The 20,164-nt window shown below is 37.0% G+C and overlaps 1 protein-coding gene across 12 annotated transcripts in view; it reads left to right on the top strand.

Annotated features, from left to right (window-relative positions):
* Positions 1–18,769, top strand: part of MAST2 (microtubule associated serine/threonine kinase 2) — a 139,480-nt gene extending 120,711 nt beyond the window's left edge. For 11 of the 12 annotated variants that reach the window (XM_039319745.1, XM_039319738.1, XM_039319735.1 and 8 more), the window contains 8 exons: positions 3,626–3,780; positions 5,275–5,576; positions 5,906–6,124; positions 8,651–8,877; positions 10,250–10,372; positions 12,155–12,291; positions 12,580–12,767; positions 13,561–18,769. In XM_039319745.1, coding sequence (XP_039175679.1) covers positions 3,626–3,780; positions 5,275–5,576; positions 5,906–6,124; positions 8,651–8,877; positions 10,250–10,372; positions 12,155–12,291; positions 12,580–12,767; positions 13,561–15,641 — 3,432 coding nt within the window. In that variant the 3' untranslated portion in view covers positions 15,642–18,769. The remainder of the gene's footprint in view (positions 1–3,625; positions 3,781–5,274; positions 5,577–5,905; positions 6,125–8,650; positions 8,878–10,249; positions 10,373–12,154; positions 12,292–12,579; positions 12,768–13,560) is intronic. The other variant, XM_039319740.1, reaches the window with a different exon arrangement.
* Positions 18,770–20,164: the final 1,395 nt, after the last annotated feature.

The raw sequence follows: 20,164 nt of genomic DNA, 5'->3' as shown, positions 1-20,164 counted from the left end.
ACCCAGTCACTCCCATCTGGCTGCAGTGAGTCGTCATAGACCCAAATTCACAAGGGTACCATGGGATATTTTGAATTTTTATGATGTCATATCTTTGCAGAGTTTGGTTTTCAGCAATCTTAAAATAGAAAATGAACATTGATATCAAGATATTATGAAAGATTCTAAATATGTATTTGATAACATAGAAGATATATGTGACTTGTTCATGGAACACAAATTTTGAAATTCAGTTTAATAAGTATTCCTTGCATTCAGTAATTTAAGCGGCATACTCTCTTTGATTACCATTAGAAACTGCAGATGCAACTGAAATTATTTACACACACACACACACACACACAGACTATTTTTCTTTTGTTATATATATATGTGTTAGTAGATGCTTTACAGACTTAAAGAATATTGTGAGAAAATTAAGATTGATATTAACTGGAAAGGAGTTTTGTGAGGAAGCAAAGAGAATAAAGTGGAAACTAAACCAGTATCTTTAAGGGATGTGATGCTACCATGCTTATATTTTACACTTTGAAGAATAATACTGTATTCAAAGTGGGTGGCATGGAAGGCTCATTTGAAAGTCTTGTCTGACAATTGGGCCAGATAATTTATTAATAACTACCCTGTGATGTTGTGAATTTTTTATAATGATATTTTCATCAGTTTGATATGCAAATTAGATTCTCAGTTGAGTTCAGTCCTAGAAACATGAATTTCTTTTCTCCTTCCAATTAACTCTTTGGTGATTTAAAATCTCAGTGTAAAACACTGAGGCATGATTAAAAACGCACAGTGGTCAGTTGGGGGTATAATTTCTCTTTGAAATACCTCTTTGGGTTAGGCTTATTACTGTGGGATTTTGGTGGGGAAGTAGATTAACTATGGATCTTGAAATGTTACCAGCTGACTTATTTTCAGCATTAAACAGATAAAGTATTGCTTTCCAAAATGTCTGTTTCAAATGTTGTTTGAGCTGTTTTAAAAAGAATTCTAGGGAGCACCAGTATAAGAAAATATATTTTTAATCCAATAAATTATTACATATTTAATTATGTATGTGTGTGGTATATGTGTGTGTATGTATGTAGAAATAAATATAAATAAAATATATTAGTATTGTTCACTCTGAGAAGGTTTGGGGTTCCATTATCTTTTTATTCTTTTTCATGCCTATATGGGTTAAGTGTTTGCACAGAGCTCCATTTTGAATTTCTTAAAGCATACAGTATTGTTAATAAAAGCTCTGCTCCTGAAAGATCCATCAAATTCCTACTTTTTATTTTTTTATAGTGTTAGCACATTCATCCCTGAGATTTTGCTTAATAGAAATGATTTTTCCTTCCTAATTCAATTTATTTTATTTATTTTTCTGTTGAAACTCAACATTAAGAAAACCAAAATCATGGCATCCGGCCCTCTCAATTCCTGGCAAATAGATGGGGAAGAAATGGAGGTAGTGACAGATTTTATTTTTCTGGGCTCAAAGATCACCTCAGATGGGGACTGCAGCCAAGAAATTAAAAGACGCTTGCTCCTGCTATGGCAAATCTGAGCAGAGACATCACCCTGCCAACAAAAGTGCGTATAGTCCAGGCCATGGTTTTCCCAGTTGCAATGTACTGTGAAAGTTGGACCATAAGAAAGGCTTTGAGGCCTTTTATGGAGAAGTGTTGGACTGCAACATCAGTCCATCTGCTCTTTAGAAGGCCAGATCCTGAAGTTGAAACTCAAGTACTTTGGCCACCTAATGAGAAGGAAGGATTCATGATTGGGAAAGATTGAGGGCAATCCTGGATGGAGTCACTGAAGCAGTAGGTGTGAATTTAAATGGACTCCAGAAGATGGTAGAGGACAGGAAGACCTGGAGGAACATTGTCCATGGGGTCGCGACGGGTCGGACACGACTTCGCAATTAACAACAACAACAACAACAAATTCTTCTGTTGATTCTTCTTCAAGATTCCCAACAGTTCTCAGGCCATCAGTGTCTTCTTATAGGCATCTGACTGTCAATCAGAAGGACTCCATTTTGCGTGTTTCCCCCTGGATGGGTATAAACTATGCCCTATTTGCCTTGGTGAAGGTTACACAGCAGACATTTATTAAATGTGCACAAAATAGTTCTTTTAGTTTGCAGTTCTCTGTCTGGGAGCATGCTTGTTTCCCCAAAGTTTCTACTGTATTCCAAATAGCGTCTGGGAACAATGTTAACTCTTTGGGAGACTGATTGAATTTTCTGTTGCCCGTGAGGAAACTCTATGATTTTTACCTTTATCAAAGGTACCTCTCCATCTTGCCAACAACTAAACATCTGTGGTGACATTCCATCATTTTTTGTGGAAATAGATATCTCCATTTCTGTTTCACATGTCAGAGAAGGTCAGGACATTCCTAGGCTAGTAGAGGCTAACTTGATAGGCTCTTGTCAATGCAAGAGCAAGAATGTAGATGGTGATGATGATTTAAATTTGCACAGTGCCTGACTCTCAACAATTCTGTAAATCTAAATAGCATCCATTATCAGTGAAAGCTGTGAAGGTAAGATATAAGAGGAAATTCAGATTTCCTTTTCTGAGGAGGTGTTGCTTCAAGAGAGTACAAATAGTTTGAAATAGTTGTTTGGGTATAACTTTTGAATTATCATGTCCACTAACAGTTCTCTCTGTGTTAATGTCAAAATCTTTTGAGCCAAGGATACCATTCCGAATGCATCGTCTCCCATTGAAAATAACCTTTCTAACAGCGGTGTTGTTGGTCTTTAGAGGTTCCTTACAATGAGATCCTGCTTTTCTTATTTTTCATAGGGTCAAGGTAATCATTTGCCCAGATATTTCCTTCCTTCTGAAGTCAGTCTTAACCCTTTTCTTGGATCAAGGCGTTGTTTTGCCTCCCCCCCCCAATAATCTCTAAACACCATCACTTCATTCTTTGGAAGTTAGTTGTGTTTTCTCTCTTTGCTTCCACTGTTAAACCTCATTCCTCCAGGACCAATGTTTCTTCCTAATCTTCCAAGGTCCATTTAAAGAATGTGGTTTTATTTGTAATGGTGGTTCTTTGAATGGTCATCTGTGAGTCTACACTGTCCCCCCATCCCATTATGCTTGGTCTCAAATAACTCAAGTGTTCCTTCAGAATCTCCATGTTGGTCTTTTGGAATTGAATGGATATAGTGGCATCTGTGCCTAATTTTACTATACCTAGGGGGGCGGTATTGGTTGCTGTGCTTTAAACAATTCTGTAAACTTTAGAATAGTTTGAATAGCACTCTTCACAAGCATACAGTTTTATGTGTCTTAAATTCTCAGATTTCTTTAATTCCGGAGAATACAATTACAGATAAGTAACAGTAGCTAATCAAAAGACATAACCAAATTCAGTCCCAAAGGTGCTTTTTCAAGAGGCAACTGAACTTTCTTCCTTTTTCTTCTTCTTTGAAGACGTCTCGCTTTTTGGATGAGAAGCGAAACATCTTCAGATAAAAACAAGAAAGTCCAGTTGCCTCTTTAAAAAGCACCTTTGGGACAGCCATGACCTGGATGACTGAGAATCTCCATAGACATCCAAATTCAGTATTTAAGTTCTGAATAATTTAGTTTGCTGATCAATAGTTACATTGTACCTGTAGGTATATAGCAGCATGGAACGTCTTTCCATCCATGAAGAGAGAAAAACGCCACCACCCACCAAACGGAGCTTCAGTGAAGAAAAGGATGACAGACATGATAGCTTTGTGGGCTTGAAGAGTCGAGACCGCAGCTGGGTGATTGGATCCCCTGAAATGTGAGTTTATGTGAATATATTTTAACTGTTCTACTTATCTTTTGGGGAAAGGGATACTTTTTGGAGGGAGAAAAAAAAGCCATGTATGAATAGGTGCATTTAGCAATATATTTTAATTCACATGCTATAAAGCAGTCCATAATTTATATCACAATAAACAAAAATAATATCTTCTGCTATTAAAATTCACCTTCATTAAAATCTTTACAAAAATCTAAAATTCGTGGGTCATAGTGCAGCATCTGCTGGTTTCATTGCAGGACTTCATTCCACCAGCTTAGCCTGGTGGATTCAAATGTGATCCTAAGTCCAAGATAGTTGGTCAACCTTGGTACAGCACAAATACAGCCGTTTAAGACACAGTGCAGCAGAATTTAGAAAAATGAAATGTCAGCAATCTATTATTTGTTATATTGAACATGCTTCCTTTAATAGAATTCAGAAGATCAGTAGTTTAATAATATTTCAAGCTAAAATTCTTTATATTGTTTGCAGAAAGAATCTTAAAAGTGTTTAAGGCATTTAGACTCATTTTTCCATCCAGAGCCAGTATGCTATTGGTCATCGTCAAGGGAATTAGAGATTTCTTAAATCCCAGTAAAATCAGAATTCAGTATGCAATTTTAGTAAAACATTTAATTTGGCTTTATGGAAAAAGAGGGAGACAGGGATAAGATTAATTCGTAGAATTAGAATTTCTAATTTCTCAGTTATGGACTTATAGAGACCATCTTGCTCAAGCAAGAGCATCTGCAACAGCATCTGTGTCTTAAGCAAGGACCCAAATACTAGATTCCCCTAAGGCACAGAGCTCACTGGGTGACTTTGGACAAATAACTCACTCTCCATATAGACTATTTTATAGAGCTGTTAATTAAGGAAACTTCCCTTCACAAGCAGCTTTCCTGTAAAATGGGTCCCCAACCCATGGATCATGGTCTATTTGAAATTGGGATGTGTGAGTGGCTAGCCGGAGCATGCACATGCAACTCAACTTGTGTGAGTGGCGGGTTGGTGGGCACTCATGCGCATGCATGGTGGGCTGGCGGACACTTGTACACATGTGCGGTGGACTGGTAGATACTTGTGTGTGTCTGTGTGCAGTGGACTGGTGGACAGTCGCACCGGCTACCACTCACACAAGTTGAGCTATGTGTGTGCATGCTGGCTCGCCACTCACACAAGGGCTGTGCGCGTGCATACTGGCCCACCGCTCATGCGGCCCAGTTCCCCTCTTCCCTGGCCAGGCAGCCAAGCTGCAAAAGTTGGGGACCGCTACTGTAAAAAATAATCAAGATATAAATGTAATAAATAGTTAAATAAAATTTAAGTTCAGTCTGATTTTTTTCTTTGTCCTTACTTTCTTTCTTCATTTATTAATCCAACTTAATTACCTTTGCTTGATTTCAGTATTACCACCATTAATGAATTTAGGTTAAAACCCTGTTGTGTGCAAACTGAGTGATGGCAATGTGTTTTGTTGTTTTCTTTCAGACTGCGGAAACATATCTCGGTGTCCGAATCCTCTCATACAGAGAGTGACTCCAGCCCACCCTTAACTGTCCGTCGGCATTGTTCTGGGTTTCTTGAAATGCCTCGCTTTGCCATTTCAGCTGAGGAAGAAGGGAAAAAGAAACAGCTGGATGGGACATCTTTGCCTCTGACACAACCTCGGGAATGTCTTCCTTCTCTAATTCCAGAGCAGTCTGTTAAAAGAGAAGTCCAACTGGGTGATAACGATGGACTAAAAACTCCTTCTTCAACTGTCAGTAGTATGAGCAGTGGAACGTTTACAGGTATATGGGACTGGCAGCACTGTCTCTAATTCTTGGCCTGTGAGCATAATCTGGCCTGTCAGTTTAGACCAGGCTGGTGCAACTTTGTTGAGGGGAAAGGGCCTCATTGATAGGTAAACATCCTGGTGGGCTGCAAATATCGGAAGTGCTGTTCAATTTTTCCACAGCTAGTGGAGTGACCAAAGTGCTGAAGTGGCTCTAAATTTATCACTTAAAAAAAAAACAAAACTGGTGGGCCATACAACACACCTACTTTTGGAGGAGAGGCAAATAGAAATTCCACATGGATCTGACCTATTTTTGTTGTTGTTGTTGTTGTTGGAATGTAGGTGGGGGCATTATAGATGTCTCCGATCATTACACTCGCAGTAACAGCAGTGAAAGTCCAGACTTTATGATTCCCAAGGCTACAAGTGATCTGGCTGTGCGGCGAGCTCGACACCGGCTACTTTCAGGAGATTCCGGGGAAAAGCGGACCTCACCGCGGCCTGTCAATAAAGTGATCAAGTCCGCATCAGCTACTGCCCTCTCCCTCTTGATCCCCTCAGGTAACCTATCTGTTTCACGACTTTAAAAAAAAAAAATCAAAACAAAATAGACTATAGCTAAATGTGACAATAACCACTACTTTACATCTTTTTCTGGGTTTGTCAGGAACCACAGTATTCTACCTATGCAAATATAATATTTTGCCATGGATAGGCTTGTGCTGTCATGTAATAAGGAGTGGGATTTCACTGTGATTGTTTTATTATAGCTATGATTAGTCCATTGTAACTTTTAAATCTAATTTGTTTTGATAAATCATTTCATAATTGATTTATCAAATAATTTGTGAAATCATACACGGTAAGTCATAAATGATATGCCATTTATGATTTTACAAATTATTTTATAAATCTTTTCCAAGGATTGTGAAGTTCATATTAGCCACTTATATAGTACTATGTTGACATTGCCGATATTTATTTTATTTTTATTTATTTATTTTATTAATAAAATTTATATGCCGCCCAATCCCTAGGGACTCAATAGATATGTCTTCCTGCTGGGTGCCAATAAAATTACCAGTACTGGCTCCACTCTAGTCCCTAAGGAAAGATGATGCCATCTAAGAAAGCCCTATTATGAACTCCAAAAGCCTGGATTTTATTTAACAACAACAACAACAACAACAATAATAATAGAAAATGATAAAATTAAACTGCTCGGGGACTTCAGAATTCAAACAGACAAGCACCTGCAACATAACACCCCGGACTTAACAATTGTTGATAAGAAAGACAAAAAAGTCTGGATAGTGGACGTGGAAGTGCCTGGAGACAGCAGAATAGACGAGAAAAAACTGGAGAAGATAACAAATAGAAATAGAAAGACTGTGGCAAAAGCAAGCAAGGGTAGTACCAATAGTAATAGGCGCCTTGGGTGCAATCCTAAAACAACTGGAGCACCACTTGGACACATTGGCATTGACAAATTCGCCATTAGTCAATTTCAAAAGGCAACCTTACTAGGAACTGCCTTCATCCTGCGACGATATCTGTAGTAACATCAAACATCCACATCTGCCTATCCCAGGTCCTTGGTAAGGACTCGATAGGTAGACAAAATGCCAAATCCAGTCTGAACATCTGGCTGACTGTGCAGTGATCAACAACAACAACAACAACAACAATAATAATAATTCAGAATTACCTCCCCAAAAGATCTCAAGGCTGTCTGCAGAGTGGTATTTTTTTCATTAAGCACATAAGATATTTAAAGCTATTTACGACTTCATATATCAAAAGCTAATGTGTTTAATTTGGCTAAACAGGTAGATAACTGGCATAGCTCATTAATGGTAGATATTTGGGTTCTCAGCCTCCTCATAATTCCACCTTATACCTGCAATCTCCTTTGGTTAAAGACAGCCCAGCAATGCATTATTTAACACTAATTTAATTGCAAAATTATCAAAGCATTTTTCTAGAAAGGCTATCCCCTTTTCAAAACAGCCTTAGCTAAAGAACAAGCTAGAGAGGAAAATAGCAATTCTGCACTATTACACTCAACTGATAAAATAGACTAGGAGCACCATCAGATTATATACATGTGCTTTTAGAAGTAGGATGATCCTACCCAGAATAAGCTAGTCTCTAATTCCTGAACATAGGATTCACTAATCCGTTTTATATTGATTAATTTTCAATTTAATATTTTCATCCAATCCATAATTGTTTTCAAAAACTTTATATTTTCTCAATTTATTAATAATATCCTTGCTGAACCTACCCACCTCCCAATTTGGCAGCCAGTATACGGTCTCTGTAGGACATGGCAAGTCAGGGACCAAGCCAGGGACCAAGCTGAACTTCTCGTCATTCACAGAAATTGGTCCTGGAACTAGCAACCACAGTATTGCCTTGCTTTTAGCTTCCAATTCATTGAATTGCCACAGTGTCCAATAAAGAATGCTATCAAGAAATTGAGTGGGTAAGGTGCTGGATTAGGAGCAGGAAGTCCTGAGTTCTGTTTTAAAATGTGTCTTGTATATTTACTTTGTGTCTGAACAAAGATCTTTTATGTAGGTGCTAGTTTATAAAACATAGCATCTTGTCCAATAATTTATAGAACTAAATTTTGAATATTGCAATATTGTAATTTAGTTTGGGGTAGAAGCAGAAACAGAATATATGCCACATCACTTAATTGTTTGCTTTTAAAAGTTAGGAAAATGTTTTATCCAATCTGCAGTTCAGTTTCATTTTCTCTCCTATAGCTTCTTTGTGAATACATGTTTGTGGTTCATGACAGACTAAACCTGGTGCATTTTAATAATTCCTTAAAAATTTGAATAAGGAATTCATAGTTTAAAATATTTTATTTTTGAGCATATATTTACAAGTGAATCGCACTAGGTATAATCAAATAACAAGTTGTCTTTTTCCACAATAAGGAAGAAAAATAAAATGCAGCTTTCCTGATTGTGCAATCAAAAAAAGCTTAATTCCCCCTTGATACATTAATGCGAGTTTTATTTTCCTTTGAAAACTAGGTTTTCTAATTTGGAAGCATTTTCTATGTTCATGTAGAACACCATACCTGTTCGCCATTGGCTAGTCCAATGTCACCTCATTCTCTCTCCTCCAACCCATCTTCAAGAGACTCATCTCCAAGCCGAGACTATTCTCCTGCTGTTATGAATCCCAAACCACCAATCATCATCCATCGAGCTGGGAAGAATTATGGTTTTTCACTTCGTGCAATTAGAGTCTACATGGGGAACAGTGATATCTATTCAGTGCATCACATAGTCTGGGTATGCTTGGACTTATTGGATTTTTATGTCATGATATACAGTCATTTAGTAAGAGCCTACTTTGAAAATTAGAGCAATGTGCAGTACCTTTAACTTAATAAAAAATCTTGCTTATAACTAAGCAGTCTTTTCCAGAATTACCTCTAGAATGATGACTTCCTTTGTAAAAGAAAATATATGTAGTTGATGCATGGAAATAGCAAAGTTGAAATGTGTAGATTAATTATATTTAATTCCTTCTAAGTTGTCTTGACAGTGGCTGTCTGTTTCAGATCTCTTTATCCTTAGGCTTTTTTTTTACACATCTGCAACTAAATTTCATTTTTAATGTGTGCCATTGTGCCCATAGTAAAAAATGACAATAAAGATTGCCTGTCTGTCTGTCTGTCTAAAAGTATTACTGTCTTCTCAGTTAATTGATCAAGATTTCGAGTTTAGTTCAGCTCTGTGTTATAATTTATCTTGCATTGTTTATTGTCTTTATGAATATATGGTTATTTGCCTGGACTATTTCTCATAATGAATATTGTCTGTTATGCCATTTCCACAATTGAAGAGAAGCAAAATTAGGTTCCAAGTTCCCTATAGAAATTACTCAGGGTTTATTTAAGTAGAAAATGATCTTTGAAGCTAATTAGCAGCAATATAATCATAATAGAAAATAGAATAGTTCAGTAAATTGATTTCTGACCCTTATATGTTATGACCTTGACAAAAAATTGCATTATGCAAAGATATGGCTGCCAATAAACATAAGCCCCATGTAACAAACAGAACTACTGTATCTTATTTGTCATTTTTATATATAATTTTCTTAAGAATTTTTTTTATTACAATAGTAAAATCAAATATAAACTAAACGAAAGAAAACGAAAAAAGGAATAGAAGAGAGAGAAAAGTGAGAACATAACACAGTTGTCAGCTTCACTTTTGCAGAGCTGTCTTCAGGTCATCATACTATATCTGGAAATCAAAACTATCTTATTTGTCATTGTTGTATTTAATTGTTTATCCATGTTGATTCTGAAATTTCTATACTACTAACACAAGAGAATTCTTGAACGTTAATAGGATAAACCTCACTAACAGCAGTACACTATTTGCATGTGAAATGCCCTAAATACAATCAGAGGTGTAGTTGTTAATGTATGGCAGTGTTTCCCAAACTTGACAATTTTAAGGCATGCGGACTTCAACTCCCAGAATTCCACAGCCAGCGTTGCTGGCTGTGGAATTCTGGGAGTTGAAGTCCTCATGCCTTAAAATTGTCAAGTTTGGGAAACACTGATGTATGGAATTAGAATGTGCTTTAATACGAACAGATTATTAATGTATTGCTATTGTTATTTAGCTTTGTTCTCTGTCATTACAGCATGTAGAAGAAGGTGGTCCAGCAAGTGAGGCTGGTCTAAGGGAAGGAGACTTGATAACTCATGTGAATGGAGAGCCTGTACATGGATTGGTTCATACAGAAGTGGTAGAATTGGTCCTGAAGGTAAAGATTGAAAATTGATGCCTGATGTACAACAGGAGTGATTTGTGTCAGCTCAAATATTTAGTAAAAAAAGTGTTTCCAATAACTTCAAAGTATTTAAAATGTTTTTTCCATAGGAGGATCAGGTTACCCAGAATACCTTTTCTTACCTGATGTTGCAGTTGCAGATTATTGTGTTTTTGTGACCTCCAGAAAGATTAGTGTAATGAATATGTTTGCTCTTTGAAGAAGATTTAGAAATTGCAATAAAAAACCAGTTGCTAGATTGCTAACTGAAATATGATGATATATTATTCCAAGGCTTGATGAGGGGACCACCTCTTAGCATTTCTAGATATTTAGTGATTCAAAGCCATGAAAAGCTTTTTCTTCCTGAAAATCTAGAGGTGCTGGGAGCTAGTACAGTTCATCAAACCTTGTCACAGTATAATTATATATGACTGTATATACAGGGAATTTTTAATGGATATATGAGTACTTCCACTTTCTTCTTCATAAGGATATTCTGATTATGAAATGCTGTCAGTCATCCTTGGACCTATCAAGGAAGCATTTTCAGTGCCAAGCAACGACTTAATTTTCCAAAAGCTTTTAAATCTGGGGTTTCAGGTGGCAGCCCCAAACCAATATTGTCTGTACCATGCAGCTAAGCAGGATCAGTGCTGATTATTACTTGCATAGATTAGAAGATCAAACCATCAAGAAATGCCAGGCTTGGCTTCAGATTAGTCTGAAAAATGTGGAAACAAAGGGCCATGAGAAAATGGCAGTGGCTGGTTAATACATATTTTTAGCAAGAAAATTAGAAAGATGGAGTCACTAGGAGACAAGCATGACTTGAGGGCATATTTAACTCATTTATTTAAAGTTCTTGGGAATTTTCAAGATGTTACTGATTTTCTTGTATGGGATTTCAAGTGTTGTTTAAGTAGAAGGGTAAAAGTATTGCTAAACAAGTAGGCTATTTAAGGGAGAGGCAGTTTGGTGTAGTAGTTAAAGTGTCAGGCTAGAAATCGGGAGACTGTAAGTTCTAATCCCACCTTAGCACAAAGCCAATTGGGTGACCTTGGGCCAGTTACTTTCTAGTCTTCAAATAATATTCTTTTCTGGGAAAATGTGTATTCATTTACAAATAATAGGAAATAATAATGGCCAGTTAATAGCAGTTTAGAATATTTTATGGAATATATCCTGTTGAATAATGCCCATTGATAAGTAAACACACCATTTCTTCATGGGTTATGGTGTTCATTTAATAAACAGAACACCTGCAAGGGAATTACTTTGAGGCAGGTGCATTTTGGCCAGTTGCCTTGTCTAGATACTTGCTTTGGAAGTAGTTGAAACAGGTATTTTGAATCTTGTTCTACGATAGTTTGTGATTCTTCAGTTCTTTTGAAGAAGAAAGAAATCCAAAGATGAAAACAGGAGGTTGTATTAAAGTTAGGCATGCTGCTTGATAGAATTCCTGGTGGTTCTTGACTTGATTCTCTTAATCCAAAGTTTATATTGGATTAATAACATTTTACATTCACAATCTCTTCAGCTGTCATTCAGTTAGAAAAAACAATGTTTAATCAGTGAGAAACGTCTGAGTCAAGAAATCCCTCTAGTAGCACTTGCTAAAGACAAAATATATTTTGAAAGGAAAAGACCAGATCAAAGGAATTTAAGTCATTCAGTTACAAGCTGATACATTCCCTTGCTATCATGTCTGGCTGTAGCAAATCCTATAAAGAAATGCATTTTAAAAATTAGAATCTGTGGTTTTCTTTCTACCAGAGTGGAAATAAAGTGTCCATATCCACTACACCTTTTGAGAACACATCGATCAAATTGGGGCCCGCTCGGAAGGCCAGTTATAAATCGAAAATGGCTAGAAGAAACAAGAAGAGCAAAACAAAAGACGGGCAGGAAAGGTTAGTAAAATTGAAGTCATTCATAATAATAATTGTCAGTATGGGTAAATAAATGTCATAAGTTACAAAAATTACATAATATCAAGAATGGATTATATCCAGAGGTCCTCGAACTGTAGTTGAACGTTAACGTGCTTTCATTTTCTACTCAGTTTCTTATTATTGATGATATTTTATTAAAAATAACTCTTATTTACAACTTATATAAATAACAAACTAATGTCCCCTTATGGACCTCATATGGCTGTTTCTCTTGCTAGTGATTACCTTTATTTTTTATTTTTCCAGTAAGAAGAAGAGTTCATTATTCAGGAAAATTACCAAGCAGGCCTCCCTGCTTCACACAAGTAGAAGTTTATCTTCCCTCAACCGTTCCCTGTCATCTGGGGAAAGTGTTCCTGGCTCACCTACACACAATCTCTCTCCTCGTTCTCCAACACAGGGTTACCGCTCTACTCCTGAGCCTGCACATTTAGGTAAAAAAAAGGAACAGAAGGTGGAAGACTTGAATCAAATACTTTCAACGTGTAATGTGCTTTCTAAAACTGGAAGGTAGAGGGAGAATAAACTATCCGAATTCTCATTTCTAAGCAAGAAATGAACAAATTTGACAGCTGCAAGCTAATTGACCATTCGTGGTGGGATCTTTAAGATACCAGGAAAACATAGCCCAAGCAACTAGGTGAGGCTGGTTGCCAAGTGCAGGAAGGGTGCTCCAAGGGATTTATTAGTGTGAGATATTCAAGAAACACAAAATGTTACATATCATGAGATACTATTTAGGGTGATTTTTGCAACTTGTACTTTTAATTGCTATACTTTTTTTTTTACTTTTTTAAATACCCTATTCACTTTTTATATAAATACTATCAATATAACTTCCTCAGTATGCGAGTGAGTGAATTCATTAACAGTTAAAATTACAATATGTACCTGAATAAGTAATTCTACAAATGAGCTTCCTGGAGGAAAAGTCCTTTTGTACCCCAAAGGTTAGGATATACTGTGGAGTTTATAACGAACATAAATAAGCAGAAGAGCTATAATATGCAGCTGCCAATGAGTATATTTCTCAAAGAGTATATTTAGTGTGAGAAAAAAGAGAGACCTCCAAAAGACTGCCAATAAATAATACTGAAGTACAGTGCATTTGTGAGGGATAAAGTATGGTTGATTGCACTTTATTGTTTTGATTGCATTAGTCTTCATTTTCTAAATTCAGCCTCACAATGCTTGTGTTTTACCATTCTCCTATTTTGGTATTCACAGTTGGTGGAAATTCTTCTCAGAGCAGTTCGCCTGGTTCCAGTGTTCCCAATTCTCCAGCTAGTTCAGGGCATATCAGGCCCAGTTCATTACATGGACTAGCACCAAAACTTCAACGACAATATCGATCTCCAAGACGTAAATCAGCTGGAAATATTCCTCTTTCACCACTAGCTCATACGCCTTCACCCACTCCACAATCTACATCACCTCAGCGTTCCCCTTCGCCTTTGCCAGGGCACTCAGTTGGCAGTTCAAGCATCATGCAGTCTTTCCCTGTAAAGTTACATTCCTCCCCGCCTCTGGCCCGGCAGATTTCACGGCCGAAGAGCGCTGAACCACCAAGATCACCACTCCTGAAAAGAGTCCAGTCAGCTGAGAAACTGACCTCTTCCCTGTCTTCCTCAGAAAAAAAGCTGCCCTCTACACGTAAGCATAGCTTGGATATTTCCCATTCTGAATTCAAAAAAGACATGCTTCAGAGAGATCCGGGTCTCCAAAGTTGGCAGGAATCAATAAATGAAACATCTGGAGGTAAAGCTGGGCCAGCAGAAAAAGGGACACTCCAAAAACCTTCTTCCCGAAAACTTGGGGCCATTCGACAAGATAGGGTGGAAAGAAGAGAATCTCTACAGAAGCAGGACGCCATTACAGAAGTAGATTCTTCTGAAGATGAAACTGATGAAGGGTCAGAAGATAGTCAGGATGGGAAAAGATTGGACAGGCCACCCTTCATTAGAGAACACCAATTTTGTAATCCTTTTACTGAGGAGATGAAGCCTTGCTCCAGATTAGAAAGCAAAGATAGCATGGAAGATGATGCTTTTCTTCTGGAGGAACCAAAAATGGGCAATGTGCAGAGTGAGGTAAATCAACCACAACAAAAAGATGTGGAAAGGGCATTGGTGACTGACATAAATGAGTCCCTGTCTGAAATTTGTGCAATAGCTTCCTTTACAGGAAAACCTGAGGATTGTGAACCAATACAGTTAATATCAGAATGCAAGACAGCCTCAGAATCAATACAAGGTAAGAAAGTTGTTCAACAGGACACCTGTTTTAAGGATGCTGATGATCCTAAGGAAATACGGATTATCCAAAAAAGTATAGATGGTCCAGAGCAGATGAAGTGCCTCCCAGTAAGATTCCGACAGTTTGGTCAAGGTGACTACTCAGAAATAGCAGGTGACAAAAATAATACAAAGGAATCCGCTTCTGAAGAAGCCACCTATCTGTTATTTCATGATAAAATGCCTTTGTTAGCACTTTCTTCTTCTTCTTGCACAACTAACACAAGCTCTCTTCCATTAGTAAGCCAAATAGATTGCAAAGACACATCTCGGAATCGGGAATATCATCAGCCTTTGAAGGAGAATGCTAGTATTGACAATCTGACAAACTTTGGCAAAGCTTTTGAACAAATGTCTCCTAAAGTCGAAGAGCAAGTTTTGTCTTCTGCAGTGGGAATTTCAAAACACAAAAGTCACACAAGTGATAAAAATCTAAGTTGTCCTACAGGCAGCACAACATTTATACTCGATGCCTCAGTTGAAAGTGGAAAAACAGTTTGTCCCGCTCATTTGACAAGTGTAAGGAGTACATTAAGTGCAATGGGATTGAACATTTCCAGCTCAAGAAAAGTAGAAAAAGATAGAAAAGATAAAAGCCTGTCCAAACAAGGCTTAAAGGAGACACTACTGGAAGACCTGGGTCCAGAATCAACCAAAACATTAAATATAGGTGGTCTCGTTAAAATTTGTGATTCTCACATTACATCAGAAAGTCCACTTTCTTGGGAGTCACCAAAAAAATCACAATCTGGTATGTCTGATGCTTCTGAAATTTTGGAAGAGAGATGGCAACTACCTCTACTTGAAGATCAAGCAGATGGGAGTTGGAACATGAGGATTTCTTCTGGACCAGATGATAGTTTGAGTTCAAAAAAGGAGACTGCTCTAGTGCCAGGAAAAATCAGTGAGGCTGGAGGTCAGTCCCAAACAAAAGGCGTCTTGTTGTCAAAAGCTGATGCTGTGAAAAAGAATATAGCAGCAGCTCCATTCAGAAAGAAAGACAACATTAGTTGAACTCAAATATAAACCAAGAAACCTTTTTTTGTAGATTTGTGTTTCATATTCTCGCTTTTTTCATTGCAATTCTATTTTTGTACACAGCATTTGCCATTTGATCCCTCTTTACAGGGTATCTTTAAAGCAAAATCACCCCTCCTTTTCCTTTTAATTTGGAGCATCTTGTGCATTAACTTTTGAGCATTTTTCTCCCCCCCCTCAAAATGTTAGTGTGTTTTATTTACCATATAAGGCTGCTTGCTCGACAAAGGTACATTTTGACACTCGCTCCAAGTGTTTGTCCTTATTTGCAGACTTTAATTTCATTATGTTGATAGGGATGAAGAAATACAATTTATGGATTCTTCTACAATTCTTAATGCCACTGCACACCCTTTTTCTTACATAGTTGTTATCTCTCACAACTTTCTGTGGAGGAAGCTTTGTTAGCTTATGCAGTGATTAATATCTTTTTTAAAGGGGCTCGCCTGAGCAATCTATCAAAATAGATTTTGGATTTTGGTTTTGATCCATTTTTTCATTGCCTTAAAAATAGTATGACACTCCATCATTGGGGAATTTTTAAAGCTAGTTGCCTTACCAATATTACTTTGCTCAGAGCAAGCAAATATTTAATAAGAGGTACAAGGTACTTCCATTACTGTAGCTCTAAGTTATTAGCAGCTCCCTAGTTTTAGCAGCTCCGGAGCACAGACACTGCTGGAGACTGAACATCTGAGACCATCCCACCTTAACCTGCAGTTTGTGGCTTGGTAGCAGAAGGAGTTAACAGCAGGAAAGTTCTAATTGGATGGGAACAACTGATAGGAAGGTACTGTGTTTATTGGTCAGGGAAGGGCAGAGATAAACCACTAAAAGCAAAGTAGCCTTTATAGCTTCAGTGAGTAACTATTCAGGAAAAATCTCCAGTATCATGCTAATGAACTATATTTTAGTTGCTTGATTTACTGACATTTCCAAAATGCCTATGCTTTCTTAGAATCCTTTTGATACTTTTTGAGATTGCAGCATTGTTTGGTGCTTTTTTTTTTTAAAAAAAAATACAGCTAAATCTAGAACACTGCACTGATAATATGCATACGGTAGAGCAATAGAACATTTCAAGATTATTACTTATTATCGTTTAAAGGCAAAAGAAGGTATTTAAACCCTCCCCTGCAAAATACTTGTGAATTTAACTCATAGTCTCTTGTAACAGAATATATCTGTATGTGTGAACAGACAAAATAACTAGTTTTATAGTCTGAAAGCCTACATATGATGACGTGATCACATGGTGTATGAAATAATTCTCAAGGGCAAACCTTGTAGTTAATTATAATATAGCTTCATTATTCTGCCATATTGCAGATATCAACTCTCTTTCTGCACCATTTCTGTTTTCCAAGTCAGTATTTACTTTTTAACTGGGAACATTCTGTTTAATCTTTATTAACTTCATCATCACATTTCAGGTATTCTTGTACTCCCCCCCCCCCACAAATAATATTTAGTACATAATTTTTTATCCTTGATTTTATTTTTGGACCAATTTATTTTTAAGCTGGTATTGTTTTTAACATTAACCACTCTTAAGTGCATGATGTGTGCTTGAATGTGTGCAAAAGAAGAAATGCCCTCTGTATATGGCAGTGCTATAAAAATCCATTGACTTTTTTATATATTAACTTGAAGCTTCTGAATTTCTCCAATAATATTACTCATAACAATCTCATGAGATATGATTATCTGGTCTATCCTGCCACTTATGCATATAACCTTATGCACTGTCCTTCAGGCCATTTTAACTATCCTTTGTGTTTTACAATCCTGTCACTTTGCTGCACCGCTCTCTAATAGACAAATATATTTAGAAAAAAAAGGGATTGTTGCTAATATGAGTTGATGACTTAGCCACTTAGAACTTGAATAATGTAAACAAACAATTTACAATTTACACTATATTAATTTGAGGCCTGGGTCAGATAGTGTACTTTGTAGTATTAGTATACACAAAAACAGCCAAAGGATTTGCATCTCTAGTTTAGTCTATATAGGCTAGCATTTGTATGTCTTATCACTTAGGTATTACCTTTTGATATGCCTTTTTTTACTATAACCAGGAAACCTCTAAAAGCTGTAGAAGTCTTTTTCTTTCACCACTACTTTTCCAGCTATGGATCTATATTAATAACATTAGAGATAAAAAGAAAGGAAGTTCCATTTAGGCCCCATAGCAGGTAGGGAGTGGTGGTGGAGGGAATTGTGACAATCACAGTGCCACAGAGGGTAAAATTCAACATCTTAAAAGCCCTGGAAGAATCAAGCCTGCAGCAAGTGGCATGTAATGGATGAATAGAAACTATTGAGAGAAAGAGATTCTCTCTATTTGTGATCCAGTTAAACCATATGGTGATGACCTGGTTGGCCAAATTTCCATGTTTTATTAATATGATTTTAATAATTCTGTTTTAGGCATAGGATACATGAAATAGCCATCCTAATACACTGTTTGTCTAGTTCCTCTTTGTTTGAATATCTACAGATCACTTTTTTTTCCTCAGCCAAACTTAAAAGTTTTCATATCCAGCGGATGTATTTGACAATACTTCACAGAATCATCAGAAGGATATTTAGTGTACATATTAGACTTTTAGCCTTGCTAAAAAAAACCACTTCTGGGGAACGATGCCTAAGGTTTTGTGGTAATGGTTATGCTACAAGAATGCTCACTATACAACAGGGTACGAGGATTGACTTGTGAGGTTTTTTCCTCATTCGCACTGAATTAAGATGTGATTCGGAATTTTTTGTTTTGTTATTTCCTGTGGGGGGAAGATACATTCTTTCTCCAGCTCTGTCTTATGGACATGAAGGATAATGCTGTACTTCTAATAGATGATTTTACAACTCTGTGTGTGTTTACACTGTGTGTTGATTTTGGTTGTTTTGGAGGATGTCAACACAGTTCCATGCTGAGTTATGTTTTCAAGCTTGAAGTCTGACAAGCAGAGGGTGATGTGGAATAGAACTGTTTTAGAAACTTGAATAATTGCCACATAATATAGGTGCAATAATTTTTATCCATGTTGTACCTGCATGTTGATGTTCAAATATTCTGAAATACACTTCATTTTTTACATAAACTCGTGTTCATCTCTTGAGTGAACTACCTTTCTTCAAGTATTTTCCCGTAAAATATTGCAATAACATAACCAACAATTACCTTGTGAACACTTTGACAAAATTGATATTCACAGGCCAAGATTTTATCAACTGGTAAGTTGCCACAATGTGTATAGCAGTTGTGTTTAGATGTCTCAAATTGCTTTGGCCTTAATATGCAGCCATCCATGCTAAATTTTATTTATGATTTAGGGGGTAACATTTCTAAGCACAATAGCTTCTATCAACAGTTGCCAAATACCAAAACTTTTTGCCTCTTTTTCCACATTATGATAATCCTACTCTTCAAATATTTTTAACTTAGTTAATTCTTCTCTTTGTCAGTTCTTTTTTGGTGCTGCTGCTTTGCACGTTCCATAGTCCCAACTGCCCAACTCATGATGGGATGAGAGAGAGAGAGAGCAGCTGATCATAAAGGAAAGGCAACCATTAGATGGCAGCTAAAACAAGAAAGAATTACACTCATGGTATGCTGTCATCTAGGGGTTGTGCAGACTTGTGCACCTATTTCTGGCAACTTGTGTTAAGCAATTTTGACATGTCTTTAGTTTATCAATGCCAAAGTGATGTTAGCTCATGAAATGAGCCTGTTATTAAGAGATTTTGAAAACAAAGATATTAATATTGCTTGGATCAGCTATAACATTTCAAACAATATCTGACCATTGAAATCCCCGTTGAACGCAATGGGGCCGAGTGGTAGGATGACACAACAATGACAGCAGGAACACGAGAGAAGTGCAATACATTTTTCACTTTGATATCAGTTGCCTTCCTCCTCTGATGCTGGGATCACAACCATGTGTTTCTCAGGAGTGCTCCATAGCCTAAAGGGCTGTTCTGAAGTAGCCCTTGTTTTTCCAAATAAACTAACAATGAGTACTGTTGACACATAATGATCTCTAAAACATTGTGCTTTCTAACAAGTCAGATTTTACTGGAAACTGTGAAGCAACTTGTTTCTTTTGGGTATGGAAAGGGAATACATCCATAGTATCTTTAATTTTAAAGATGTTCCCATTATCTGCTTACAAGATCAGAGTCTGTGTTAAGTCTAATGATATTTGTACTCCTAGGATTTAAACAAACTTATCACTACCTTTTCAGAAATCATTCTGTAGAAACAGATGTGGACCTCTGGTTCATTCAGCTTAAGGGTGGGGGTTTCAAGAGAACAAGTTTTCTCCATTCCACTAGCATCGGGGGGGGGGGACGGGGATAGAGGAAACAAGACATGGGGAAAAAATCAAGAATTTGATTCACCCTGAATAAAAGTAGGTACTGTAAAGAATTCTGTTTATTTCTTTACTTGTAAGAGACTCCGCGACATTTTGCAGCAAATCCTGGCAGCCGTG

This window comes from Crotalus tigris, unplaced genomic scaffold (assembly GCF_016545835.1).
Source record: "Crotalus tigris isolate CLP2741 ecotype Arizona unplaced genomic scaffold, ASM1654583v1 scf7180000023617.9722795, whole genome shotgun sequence".
Classification (NCBI taxonomy): domain Eukaryota; kingdom Metazoa; phylum Chordata; class Lepidosauria; order Squamata; family Viperidae; genus Crotalus; species Crotalus tigris.
This window is presented reverse-complemented; position numbering and strand designations above follow the sequence as displayed.